The 14,607-nt window shown below is 30.7% G+C and overlaps 1 protein-coding gene across 1 annotated transcript; it reads left to right on the top strand.

Annotated features, from left to right (window-relative positions):
* Window positions 1-1,782: 1,782 nt before the first annotated feature.
* Window positions 1,783-3,560, top strand: LOC104903919 (probable BOI-related E3 ubiquitin-protein ligase 2). The gene is made up of 2 exons (XM_010692061.4): window positions 1,783-2,506; window positions 2,625-3,560. Exons 1-2 carry the CDS (start codon window positions 1,973-1,975, stop codon window positions 3,216-3,218), a joined length of 1,128 nt encoding a protein of 375 aa, XP_010690363.2. The 5' UTR covers window positions 1,783-1,972; the 3' UTR covers window positions 3,219-3,560.
* The last annotated feature ends 11,047 nt before the right edge of the window (window positions 3,561-14,607 follow it).

Genomic DNA, 14,607 nt, shown 5'->3' with positions numbered 1-14,607 from the left:
AAGAATTTGTGTTCGCCAAAATATTATCGTGAGAATTTGTAAGACGCGGTTCGTTTTCTAAAAATATATATCTATTGGACTTGTCAGGTCTCGCGTATAGATTAACGTGAGATCGTTTTTTTTAAGAGTTTGTGATCAATTAGAGCTTCAATGATGAGATTTGGTTCCAAATAAAAGTATACCCTATCAGTTTAGATCCCATCTTCATTGAGAAGAATAAAAAACAAATAAATAATGGTATGTTGATTAATTATTTTAGTTTACCTATACAATCTCTTAATATTTATATCCTTTTACGTTCACAAGACTAATCTATTTCCTTTTTAGATTCAAAAGGGTCGTCTATTGTTATTGGTGCATGGTAGTTGGTAAAAACTAAACAATAATAATCTAAATCATAATATAATTAAGCAAGTGAAAAACTAATCTGGTCATCAATTGTGTGAAAAAAATTCTCATAATATGGAAGTATATCAGTAGGTAACTTCTATTCCTTACAGAAAAAGTTTTTTCCTTTTAGAATCTTTATTTTTTAAAAAGTAAAAAACCATAAGAATCCAAATCTACCAAATTTCTCAAATTTGGAGTAATTATACAACCCTAGGAATTTTAAACTTCCTGATTAAGCAAACCGTGCATTTGATGAGAAAAAAAAGCACAACATCACCTCATAGTATAAATCTTGGAAAAAGTCTTAAAACAAATTTTTACCACATATTTCGTGGTCATTTACCGAGCAACAATCTTAGGGGGAAAATATTTATGTTTCTATCTTCAGTAACCAAAATCAGAAAAAGTGTTGGACTTTGGAAGCCTTCTCTTATTTTCAAAAAAATAACAATACTCCAACAAGGAGACTATGAAGTAGGAAATAATCCACCTTAAAGAAAAATCAAAGTAGGAAATAAAATAAATAAATTTGGCAACATATATTCACTCACAATTAACTAATTATTATGTAAACTTTTGAAAAAATAAAACAATCAATACATTAACAAGACACGATTTAGCATACTCCATACGACACCAAAAAATGAGGAACAATAAAGATGCGTTTTGTTTTCAATTCAAAAAATTAAGTTTCAGGTCTAATCATATTTGATAAGATACAATTAGCTCAAAATATAAGGTGAAATCATGGCTGATCATGTTTAATCAAGTTCCATTAAGTTCATATAACTTTAATTTTTTTAAAAAAAATAAAAAACCATAAATCTAATATGATCTGATCTGAATTAAGTTAAAGTAAAATGAACTAAATATAGCTTAATATTTCTACAAAATATACTATATTTTACGTATTTTTTGCGGTTTATATTCCTAGATGTATATTTATATAAATTTAAAAAAAATTAGGTTAAATATAGTGAAAGAAACGTTTTAGGTAGGGTACATCAACCTTTGGTATGCTTGGAATTGAATGAAGATTTGTCATTCAACAAACCTCTGAAATCTCTGACCCGATAGTTTAGTCATAATATCTGCATGTTTTCGTACGTTCCTCGCCTTACCTCTCTTTACTGCCCCCAATTTATATTTATTTTTTTTTACTGTAAAAAAAAAAAAAAACCCCTTGTTTAATTAAAACGAGGAAACAAAAAACAATAATTAAAAAAAGATGAGAGAGACTGGCAGAATCCTAAGGCTTTTTCATTTCCTTTTTTAGTTTTTTCAGTTACTTTTTTTACTCCTAATTAAAATATAGTAAAACCAAATCCCATCTTTCCTCTTTATTATTTTATGTTTTTTTTATTATATCTTATTCCCATGCTCGAGATTTGTAACCTCCACACACGACTATATAAATATAACCCCCCTCACCCCTCATCTTTTCCTCTGTTCTTCATGCTCTTGACATAAACACATACATACATCAAAACAAACTCAAACAAACAAATTTAACAAAAAAGTTTGTATTTTTTCTCTGGGATTGTTTAGAGTTGTTTGAAAATCTCTTGTTTTTTTCAAGAAAATGGCTATACAAGCACAGATGTACCCTGAAAATCTTGGGTTGCCATTGATGGGTGGTGTTGGAGGATCTCAAGATTGGTTGTTCATGTCTAACAACAACAACATCAACAACATCAACAATGATTTTCACAATTTGAGCAACACTAACAACGTGTTTTTTAATGGATGTGGTTTTAATGAGGTGAGTTCTAACAACAATCTTCAACAACAAAAACAACAACAACAACTCCAGTATTTGCAGCAACAACAACAACAACAAACTTTGTTACAATTTCAGCAACAGTATATGGTACAACTTCAAAATCAGCAACAACAACAACAAAGAAATTGTTGTGATAATAATAATAACAACGACGGTTTTGCATTTTTATCATCTCCAAAAAACTGTACAACCACAACAACAACAACCGCAACAACTGCTAGTACAACAACAAGTGGAAGTTGTGATTATCAGATGCCAATGAGTTTTTCTACAAGTTTTGCTGATCAACTTGAAAAACAGAGACAGGAGGTTGATAGATTCATTACTTTACAGGTTGGTATTGAAGTTTGTAAATTTTTTTATATATTTGGATACCCTTTTTCTTGAATTTTAATGGGTTTTTATTAGATTCATTTTTTAATCTTTGTATTGGTTAATTAATTTTTTCCAGAATGAAAGGCTGAAATTGGCATTACAAGAACAGAGGAAGCAACAATTAGCAGTAATAATGAGGAAATTAGAGGAGAAAGCAATGCAATTATTAAGACAAAAAGATGAAGAAATTGCAAGGTCATTAAAAAGAAGAATGGAATTAGAAGAAATCATTAGGAAAATGGAGATGGAAAATCAAGAATGGCAAAGATTAGCAACAGAGAATGAAGCAATGGTAGTATCATTGAACAACACATTAGTGCAACTTAAAGAACAACAACAACAAGCTTGTTGCTTGACAACAGTATCATCATCATCATGTTCTTCAAATGAAGTTGGAGATGCAGAATCTTGCTGTAATTTCGGCAACAACAACAACAATAATGAGTATTATTACAACAACAACAACAAAAACAGAGAAACAGGGGTTGCAGAAACAGGGGAGGAGAGAGAAAATATGAACAAATGCAAAGTTTGTAAATCTGGGAATTCGTGCATTTTGTTGCTTCCTTGCAGGCATCTATGCTGTTGCAAAGCCTGTGAAGCTTTTGTTGATGCTTGTCCTGTTTGTAAATCTGCTAAGATGGCAAGCATTGAAGCACTTCTTTCATGATGATAGATAGGAAGAAAAGAAAAGAAAAAAAAAAAGAAATGTAGATTTTTTTTATTTGTTTTTAGGAAGAAAGTGAAAGGAAAATTTGTCCAGATTTGACTCGGAGAAAAAGGAAAAGGGTGAAAACTGAACAATGAACAAATGCCCATTTTGATCCTAGTTACTGTGTTTTAGTCTTTTGGTAAATATTTGTCCTTTTTTGCAGATAAATCAGAGGTGGGTAAGGGGGGAAATCAATCAATTGAACAGAATTTTAGTACATGTATATAGCATCTTTGCCTATTTGGTTTTAATGCCTTTTGGTGCATTTTTACTTTTTAGTACTACAAATTTTACTACTATAATGCTATGCATGATCATCCGTATGGCTCATGGTTTTGATTTGTCTATGTTGCATTTTTTCGTATGTCTCTTGTAAAACTTAATATTACATTCGTTTCGTTTTAATCTATACACTTGTGGCTCATGGTTTTGATTTGTTTGTGTTAAATTTCTCCGTATGTTTCTCATGAAATCTAATAGCCTAATACTTTATTTTGTGTTTTGAAACTATTTACAAACTTCATTTTTATTATGGTTTTTGATTTTTGCATGTTTACCTAATTTGGGGTTTTGATATCTTATCTATTTATTATGTCCAATTTTCATTTTTCAATTTGTTTTGTGCTAAGTTTGGCCATGTATATATCTAACTCTAATGTTGAGGATGCTCATTGAAAAAGCAATCTCAAGATCACGAATGGAATTAATATTTAAGATCTTTTTGATGAGATAAATATGGTAGTAGATCATGAAAGGTTTGATTATTTCCTTTGTATATGTATGATGAAATAGGATTTTGCTTTATAATTATCACCCTTAAACTTACGCCATTTCTATATGTTTGTACCAGAATTACACGAGATAAATGTCGAATTAATTAAATTAGGTGTTATAATTAGCAAAATTAATTGAATAGGAGTTGAATTTTACACAATTGATTTGGTTAGAAGTTGATTGAATATGGTGGAAACTGAAAAAATTGAAATTGTCAACTATTTCTCTATTATATAAGGGAAGGGGGAAGATGGCGTCCCCGTTTAAAAATACTAAATTACCCTTAATGATATACTAAATTGCAATCGAATGGCTGCCATTAACAAATTGATCAATTTCAAGGGCTACATTTGACAAATAAATCTATAATAAAATAACAATTTTTGAAATTAACGCAAGATGCGTGCGTATAAGACTAATTATCCTTATTGCATGCTCATTGAATAACTACATTGATTAACTATTCGTAATTAGGTTTCACTCTTTTAAGATCAAAGGAGTTGATTTGGTGTATAAAGTGATTCATACTTGTAGATGTTTATTAACTTAATTGGCAAAATCTTGTGAGTAGTGGACAGTGATACCCGAGACCTGAAATTAAATCTCGTCTACATCACCGTTTACATTAAAAATAAAAATTAAAGTAATTCATACTTGGAAAGTAAGTAATTTAAGCTATGAATATCCTCATATATGTTAATCCTCTCTAATTAAATCACCACTTTTCATTTCTTTTACCATAATCCACTGAATTTTGTTTGTTTGTTTAGGATTATTATTTATGTTAAATATTAGAAATTCAATTTTCAATGAAGTTATCTAAAGTAAACAAATAATACTACAATGACAGATGGGATTGACAGGAGCTTCTTGTTCACACTTCCCGCGCGCATACGCAGAAACCCAAAAGCAAACATATGAGGGACGATTTTCTGTACCCCACAACAAAAGATGGAGTAGTTCATTCACTTGTGAAACCAACAGATATTTTATTTTATTTTATTTTCTCCAAATGCCAAAAATAAATAAAATTAATTACAACAACTAGTCAGAAAAGCTGAGGCTATGCAGTAAGCACTAATTGCACCAAGTCTAAAATCCTGCAACAACTAAAAAACCCTAAAATGATACATTAAAAAATAAAAAAATACAAAGTAAATAAAAAATAGAAAAAAATAGAAAAATAAAAAGTGGGGGTGTCCCCCACTTTAATGGTGAGCATTGAAAAGGGAAGATTGCCTTGTAATGTACGTGCAAACTTTTATGAATATTTACAAAACTTTGGTTTGTACTTTTTTATTTTCCTTGGTAATTTTAATTTATGAAAATCTCAAACGGTTACATGGGATGTGGTCCGTACTGTTTGGTCTTATCAAAAGAGTTGGACTTTAGTGTCTCTACATTAATGTGCATTTTTTTTTTTTGGGTTTGGTTGGGTATCCCAACCCAACTTGCACGGGAATGTGCTGAACCTTTGCTGCAACTTTTACTTTCTTTTTATGCTCTATCCCTAATATCTTAACAAATCAGACTAATCAGTTACTATTAGACCTAGTTAGGCTGCTATTGACCAGATTCGATCTGATAACTCGACTTGAATCTAATCTAAAATTATTCGATTAGATTTAGGATTATTTAGTTTTTGACCTAGCTAATTTAGGATTAACTTGCTTGATCATACTTAACATTTTAAATTATTTGACTTGTTATATGTTTACATTTTTTGAAACGTTATATCGATAAAGGTTATGGTTTTAAATAGTTCTAATGGATAATTTTTAATTTTTTTTTGAAAAATACAAACATGCATAAGGTTGTACCTTTGGGATTTGAATTTATGTATTAAATAAGATCAATATAACCCTTTAAAAAAAGATAAATTTAGATCTGATAATTTTCAACTCGTTTATTATTATCATAAACACGAACCTAATTGTTAGCTCTAGGATTAATAATAATATGTATCTAATTTATATTGAATGATATCTTATGTGATGGTATCAGATTATCTTTTTGGTAATAGTTTTTAGTTAGTCAAATTGGTAGGCAACGAGGCAAGCACTGCACATTCATGCATCTTGATGATGATGAAGCCTAAGGATATGGTAGCAAGGATAGCACCATCCCACTCACTCTCACTCCTGAATTGAGAACATTGCAATTTAAGTACTAATAAAGGGTGTTACATCATTGCACTATTTAACCAATATAGATGTAGACATTTTTTTGTTTTGTTATTTCTTATTATCTTCACTTGATTACGTTAAGTATATTGTGATATGATTGCTAGCAATAAAACATTTGATATACTGGCTTTGTGATTTTTTTATTACTACCTTGTGTATTATACAGGATTAGGAGTTTAGGCAATATTACTTTCAAACTTTTTGCAGAGTACTTATATTACAGATAATGATTGTACAATGTCACGTCCGGACGACGGTGGTGGTTGTCGCGGTCGTGGTGGTGTGGTGGACTGGTGGTTCTCTTCAAAGTGGTGGTTGGCGTGAGAGAAGTGAGAGGAAGGAGAGTAAGAGTGAGTGAGGTTGTTTATGTAGGGGTAGTTTAGGGATGTATAAGAAAAAATACGGACAATTTTTCGTAAATACGAACGATGTATAGTAAAGCGCTTTTTGATCCATTCAATATAAAATTAAGGGGAAAAAATGAAAAAAAAAATTATTTTTTGGTGAAAAAACAAGTATAATAATATTACTTTTTAGTGGGCCAAGTACCCCAAATAACAAAAGTTCAAACAATGTATCAATTAAAAAGAAAAAATCATTTAAAGGAGATAGTAGCAATTAAAAAACAGACTGAGTACATTTTTTCGTTTTTTTTTATGCCAATGCTTCTCTTATTTGAAAGTTTGAAATTAATTGCAATATTTTTTTTTTGAGGGAATTGCAATATTTTTTTAGTTGAGTAATATTTTCTCTCTATCTATCTCCTATTATATAGGCTCTACTCTCTATCTTTCTATTCTTCACATGATTTTCTTAAAAAATGTGCTAATGGAATACTATGTTGCTATAATAATGGAACGGGGAAGTACTCCCTTCGTTTCTTTTTAACTGCTATGCACAAAAGTTTAGTCAATGTAAATTTCATGCTTTTTGGAGTTAGGGTATTTTTTTCATCCTTTTAATATAAAATAATAGGAAAAAAGTGAAAAAGTAGTACTTTTTGATGGAAAAATAGAAAAAAAAAATATAATTATTACTTTTGATCGGCCAAATACCCCAAATAAGAAAAATTCAAAAAATGTAACGGTAACAAAGAAATGACCATTTAAGAAAAATAGAGAGAGTATGTTTTTGGGGGTGTATAAGAAGTCATAAAAGTAGGGATGACAGTCCAATCATCTGATCAAAAGGAAAAAATTCGAGTCAACTATTATTTTAAGTTCAAATGAATCATATTAAGGCTAATGAGTTCAATTAATGTTAAGCTAAATTCACCATTTCCCATTTGTTTAGAAAATTTGAACCTTCTATTACAAACATACATATTCTATAATTCATATTTCATACCCCTTACCCCTAAAGAATGCTCTAAATAAATGACTCCATGTGTTAACAATTATTCAAAAATTGGCTTTTTGTGTGGAGGCTTTGTCCAATTTCAATCTTGGTTGAATTCTCTGAGTATCTAACCCTCTCCTAATCCCAAAAAAAAAAAAAGATCAAGTCTTTGAAAATCGTCACGGATATGCAAAATTAAATTCATATGTAGTAGATAATCAACCATTACTAGACAATGTAGCATTCCTCCATATATACACACTATAAATATGCTTTTATAATCTCAATAAAGAAATATTGCATTGTCAAAAGAAAGCAACTTACCAAGAACATGATGACAAAAGAAACTTAAGAACAAGATATGAGACTTTTAGTAGTATAGTCCATTAATTAGATCCCCAATAAAGAAGTACAATCAATACTTAAGACTATAGCAGTTCCTCCTAATGCTGACCTAAAATTTGACAATTACGTCTCATCTAACAATTTTAACAATGCAATACATCATATACATACTTCTATAAAAGTAGTATTAATTATTAAAAAAAAGGAATCAATTTATTGGGTTTGAAATACTAGTATTTCTTGCCTGTCATAGGCTAAATTATATGTAGGTGTGCATTTCGTATGTCATTGAAATAACACTCAAGCATGGCAATAATCTCCTCCCCACGTAACATGTGCTTGTGACCTAAATTATTCTTACTTACATTAGCAAGTTAGAAAGGAAAAAATAAAGGGACAATTTAAAATTCACTTAATATATGCTCTTGAATTAGGCAGTTACAAAAATGCAACTAGCTAGGTACGAATATTGCTTTATCTCCACTTACAAGCAACTTGCCTTTGTGACCTTCTAATCACATGTCTTTTTCATGATGAACATCGTATATATATGTTTGTATGTAGCTTTTGCCACTTAATCTTCATGCTTTAATTATATGTTAGGTTAATCTTCATTTAATATGGAGAAAGGGCATCTATATTGCGAATTGTGATGCATACATCAAATTCCACCAGCCTAAATTATCTCAATTATATGCTGCTGTTTATATTATGGACAATTATATCATAATAATCTAACTGATTTAAAGTTAGATAAGTATATGCTCTCATAACAACTATTGGTAATATCATATTAAGTATTTTCTATTGATACTTTCGGTTGACTAGTTCTTTGTCACTCACTTCATATGATCTATAGACTCTATAAAAATATACTACTATTTGTATATGAAATTGTTTCCTATGATATGATGGTCTAAGCGTATAATGCGTGTTCATCATCTTTGTTGAGTGGCTCTTTCTACCCTTCCAACAAGAACAAAAAGGGATCGGATTGTCTAGTTTCTTTAATTTTCTAGTGCACTAATCAAAACCTATGCTTTTGGTTTAACATAAAACAAATTCGGGTTAAGGTTGTGTAATATAGGGAATAGGGATATCAGGGTTTCAAATATACAATTTTTAAGGTTGTAAAATAAGCATTGATACATGTTTCAAAAGATCATTATTAAGAAATTTATGACATAATCACACATCAATTAATTTAATTAATGCCTATTTATTACTTAATTTTTTCATTTTAATTTCTTATATGCAGATCTAATCCCTTAAGGATTGTATATTCATATAATAAAATGGAGTGATAAGTCATGAAATTCGAGTGGGTAAAGCTTTACAGTTATGTAGTATCGAATTTTAGGTTCCAAAACCATTAAATTACTCAATTTTCAGTTACAAGATTAAAGATATTATTATTATTTCATTAATTAAGGGTATAAGGCTACAATCTATGGGGGTGATAACCTTGAGTTTCAGCTACAAAATATGGATTAGATTCTATTTTCTTCAAGAAGAATGCATAACCTTTGACATCGATTCTCCTATGGGGGGAAAATATCCATGTCCCTGTCATTGACGAGGTCAATCGGAGATGTTGTAGGGATAGGAGAAAATCCATCGTAAGAGGAGCTTTGGAGGAAGCAATTGCCATGAATAAGAAGTTTGGATAAATTAGACGACGAAGAAGAACACTTTGGAAGGAAAATGTTAGCCTTGAATTAAGATATGTGAGCTCGTTAATATAAAAGGTCTAACCACTAGTACAGAAACATCGATTTGCGTCGGATCCTAGACCACCATTTGCGTTGGCTTAGGGTCCGACACGACAACTTTCGACGCAAATTTTGTAGAACTAATCTACATCGGACAAAGATTCGATGCAAAAGTGGTGCGTGCCATTTGCGTTGGATCTTAGGTCCCATTCGACGCAAATCGTGAAAAAAGCTTGTACATGTTGAGCATTTTGCGTTGGCTATGACACCAAATCTGACGCAAAAGGCCCAAATGGCTAAATTATTTGCGTCGGATGGGGTGCCATAATCGACGCAAATTGTTTTAATTTCATGCCATCCATCAATCACAAGCATGACCACAAACAAGAATTCAAAAACAATGAAACATACTGCAATTTAGAAACTAAACTAACCAAATCCAAAACAAAAGAGATTAAGAAGGGAAGGGTTCAAATTTACAGCTCCTCCAAAACATTTTAATCATAATTTGTAGAAATACTTGGAAACAACAAACAAATCTCTCAATAACTAATAAAATACAACAATTCGTAAATGAACTAGGAAAATTTCCTCAAGTACCCTTGAGGTTTGGCGTAATTCCTAAATTACCCTTCACATTTGGGAAATTTCTCAGATACCCCTAAGGTTTGTGTTTGGGTCTAAAATACCAAACCCTAACGCTGTTAGGTTTCTCTCTCTCCCCAATTTTCTTTCTCTCCTCCCATCATCCTCCATTGACAAATTAAGCATAGGAAATTAAGATTTTTTTTCCTTTTTTTTCTTTTCCGTTCCTTTCTTTTCTCTTCCTTTCCTTTACTAAAAACGAACCAAATAGGTTATAGCCTGTAAGGGACCGAAACCTCTTGCATTATTTTTTTGTGTCTTTAAATCAAAAGTGAAATGCCATGTCAAAGCCTACATGGTGCCATGTCAATGTCCGTGTGGTGTGCTCCAATGCTCAGGTAAACCCCGCAAGTTATATATAGGTTACATCATTCGAGATCTGTTTAATTTTAGTGAACATCTATAAGGTCCAACATTTAACTTCTTACAATGTTTATTTCAAAACCTATACTTTTAGTGGTCCTAAGACTTACATTTAAAAATGTTAAATAGTTAGGCTACTTTTACTTTCAGTAGTTAAATTTGGATCTCTAATTCTTAACGTATAAAATATAATTCATAAACTTGAACAAATATATTTTAGCTAATCCAAGGCTGCAACTTGCAAGTTATAGAGAAATTGTGTGTCGATCGACTCAAGTGGTTAGTTTTTCAATCTTACCTAGTAGCTTAGGGTTCAATTCCTAATCCAAATATTATTTGGGATTTAAAAGGAGGGAGTGAGAGAAAGTTAAGGATATATGACTTAATTATAATAAGCCTCTAAATAAATGCCTTATACGAGAGTAGCAAGCGAGTTTCTTCTTACCAATTTTTGAGGAAACTTGCAAGTCATGTTCATTCAACATTCAAGTATCTAACACTAAACATATCATAAAAGTCTACCAAACACTATGGCTAATGAAAAAGTGTGTTATGGGGTCAATATCATAGTAATTGTCACAAATGGTGGATTTGTTGTGGCTCTACCTAGATGCTTGGGTGTGCATGATAAAATGGTAGTAATAATTGAATTTTAAAATCTTGGTCTAAAATGACAATTATGACAATCTTCTTTTTTTTTAAATAGAGATTCATCATCAACCCGAATGTGAAAAGATGAATGTTGGGGTACTCTACTTAAAAGGGACGTTGACGCCTTGACAGAGAATTTGGAGTCTTGGTGACCCATTCGATAATATCCATTTTCTTACCTTAGCCTCTTTGGCCCATGCAAACTAGTATACACTCAATATAGTGGAACAAAATGTTGACCGTAATCTAATTCCATAGTATGTAAATACTAGAGCTCATCAAATTAACCCGCGATCTTGAGCTTGGCTCGATTTTTTTGACTTTGAAATAGATTTTGAGCAAGTCGAAAATAATTTTTTAGTCTAAATTTCAACTCCGCCTGAATTTGATCCGAAAAATACGCTATTTTGACATGAAATTGCAGCCTCTGGGCACAATTTTTTGGCACGAAGTTTGGCTCGGCCGGACCCGACTAATGGGGAATTTTGTTAGGCTTGTCCCGCTATTTGATCACCGCTAAAATACTTATAGATTTTCAATCCCACTAAGATTTTAGGCAAAAAAAAAAAATCTAAAATTTGAGGGTGTAGACCCATTACAATATATAATAGATATCGATGTGATTTTTTCTATAAAAATATCCATAAATTCATTATCACAACTGTTGATCTATTACAAACTACCAAATGAGAAAAAGAAAACATTTTTTTAGTAGACTCATAAAAAAATTTTGCCACCCAAAAGTTAGTTGAAGAATCGTACTAATATAAAAATGTGTTTAGTAAATGACTTTTGGATGAGTTTTGACCTTTTCATGTGATTAAACAGTACAAAAATAGTAAATGACTTATTTTTAATTAGCTAAAAAACATTAACTTTCCAATAAATAGTAAAAAAGAGTTATTATACAAGTTTTTTTGCGTTTTTTTGGCTTTTAAATTCATTAAAAAAACTAATATGAACCCGGTGCACACTAACTTAGTATGCACTTGATCCATCTCATGTGAGTTGTGATGATTACAACTTTCATATTTTACCGCGTTCAGGACCTGTTCTCTTCGGCATAAAATAGCTGAGCTGAACTGAACTGAATTGAACTGAACTAAACTGAATTGAACTGAATTGAAATGAACTGAATTGAATTGAATTGAACTGAAATGAATTGAACTTGAACTGAAATGAAATGAATAGTGATATGTGAGAGTAAAAGTATTATCCAGAGTTGGATTGAACTGAACTAAACTGAACTGAACTGAAAATAAGCTGGGGAGAACAGGCCCTCAGTCTTCCACTCTTTCTTTCTCATGATAATTTTTCTCTCCTAAGATAACTTCTCTCTCCATATAGTGTATTTTGAAATGATATATTTCATTTTGAAATAATATAGTGTATTTTAAAATGATATAGTGTATTTTTGATATGATAGTGTTTTGCTGAGTTTTTTGGCACGAGTGTTTTTTGGCATGATATTAGTGTTGCATGATATAGTGTGCTTTGAGACATGATATAGTGTATTTTGAAATGATATATTGTAGTTTATTTGTATATTACACAAAACTATCATAATCGATTGTTAATTTGTATAATGTTGACATGATAGTCAGATAGTGTATTTTGACATGATATAGTGTATGTTTGTTCTGAACAACTGTTTTTGCTAAAATTTTAGAGCAAGAAAATCTTATTGAAGAGAGAGAAAATCACGAATTTTGAAAAGTAGGAGTGACTAATTTGTAGCGAGGCACGTGTCTAGGTCTGATCCACAATATTTTTAATGTGAACCAAGTCCATTTTAGACGGATTGTAAATCTAGTTTACATTGAAGCACCACCAATAATAACAAATATACTAAATATAATTAAAGTTGACTTATTTGATTGAATATCTTCTTTTTATTTATATGAAAGAGGTTAAATTCTTATCTTACGAAGAAGGATATCCAATCTCATCCCTTCTCCATTTTTAAAAAAACTTTGTTGACATTTTAAAAAATACTCTCTCCAATCTTTATTAGTTTACCTTTTTTTTTGCACGGAGTTTTAGGAGAAATAATATTGTGGGTCATAGAAAGAAAGAGAAACTATTATTTAATATTAAAGTTGAATGTATGTAATGAAATGTTAGTGGTCCCATACTCCCATTCCAAAAATAGAAATAAAAGAAAAAAGTAAACTAATAAAAGACCTATCAAATAAACATAAAGATAAATTAATAAAAACCGGAAAGAGTAATTTACTAAACCCTCAGTACTCAGTAGTCAGTATAATCCCTACACCAAAAAGAATTCGAAAGGTTAATAAAGTATAAAAAATTAACGGAAACAATCGATGAAAACAGACAAATTGCCAAGTAGTCAAGTACCAAGCATCCCATAAATAGATTAGTTTGGGGTTTTGCTCTTATCCAGCGTGTACTCACCGGTTGCTGGGTCCCACGAATTAGGATCCTTTAGTAGGATCCTACTTTTTCTCTTTGTATGTATTGTGGGACTCACACGTTACGAGAGCAGTGTTGTTGACGCAGATTGTATGGTCCCCTTTGTTTCCATCAACAAAAACAACAGTGTTCATTACAAAAACAATATTAAACCCTTTTTCTTTTACCATTATTCTTTGAAAATAAAAGTTTGTTTTAAAGTATTATATTCTTCATTTAGATTACGTTGTCCGTTTCTTACAAATACTCACACAATAATTTATTCTAAAATTATACTCATAATAATCATATTTATTGTCTTTATAGGTAAATTGACTTCCAAAATGTCAAATGACTAAACTTACCCAAAAATTTAAGTTAATGGTTAGAGTTTCAAAAATCATTTTGTACTCTATCAAACTCTCTCATTAGAAGCCCTTTAAGCTTAAAGTATAGGTATAACACAGGCTCTAGCCTCCCTTTTTCTCTTTTTCTGTCTAAAACTCTAGCCTCCCCTACTTCTTCTTTCATCAGTTAGGAGCTGCCATGGATGATTTCGGGCCTGTTCTCCCCAGCTTATTTTCAGTTCAGTTCAGCTTTCATCAGTTCAATTCAGTTCGGCTCAGTTCAGTTCAGTTCAGCTTAGCTCTATTCTTTTATAACCATTTTGTTAAATATTATTACTATGTTGGTATAATTTATTTTACTAATCACTCTTATTATTATATTATTATTATTATTTAAATATATATCATTAATATTAAGTATTATTATTATTATTATTATTATTGTTGTTGTTGTTGTTGTTGTTGTTGTTGTTTCTATATATTATTTTGTTTATTATAGTTTTACTCATTGTTATTACTATTATTATTAGGAGGAACATGGTTCAGGTCAAAGCACAAATAAACCCACTTT

Source organism: Beta vulgaris, chromosome 9 (assembly GCF_026745355.1).
Source record: "Beta vulgaris subsp. vulgaris cultivar EL10 chromosome 9, EL10.2, whole genome shotgun sequence".
NCBI classification, from domain to species: domain Eukaryota; kingdom Viridiplantae; phylum Streptophyta; class Magnoliopsida; order Caryophyllales; family Amaranthaceae; genus Beta; species Beta vulgaris.
The sequence above is the reverse complement of the archived record's forward strand: the minus strand, read 5'-3'. Positions and strand labels throughout refer to the sequence as shown.

Excerpts from the sequence above, each read along its gene's own strand:
- LOC104903919 (XM_010692061.4), top strand. The coding sequence starts at position 1,973 with ATGGCTATACAAGCACAGATGTACCCTGAAAATCTTGGGTTGCCATTG. Across the intron at positions 2,507-2,624 it reads ATAGATTCATTACTTTACAG|AATGAAAGGCTGAAATTGGC; the intron begins GTTGGTATTGAA and ends AATTTTTTCCAG.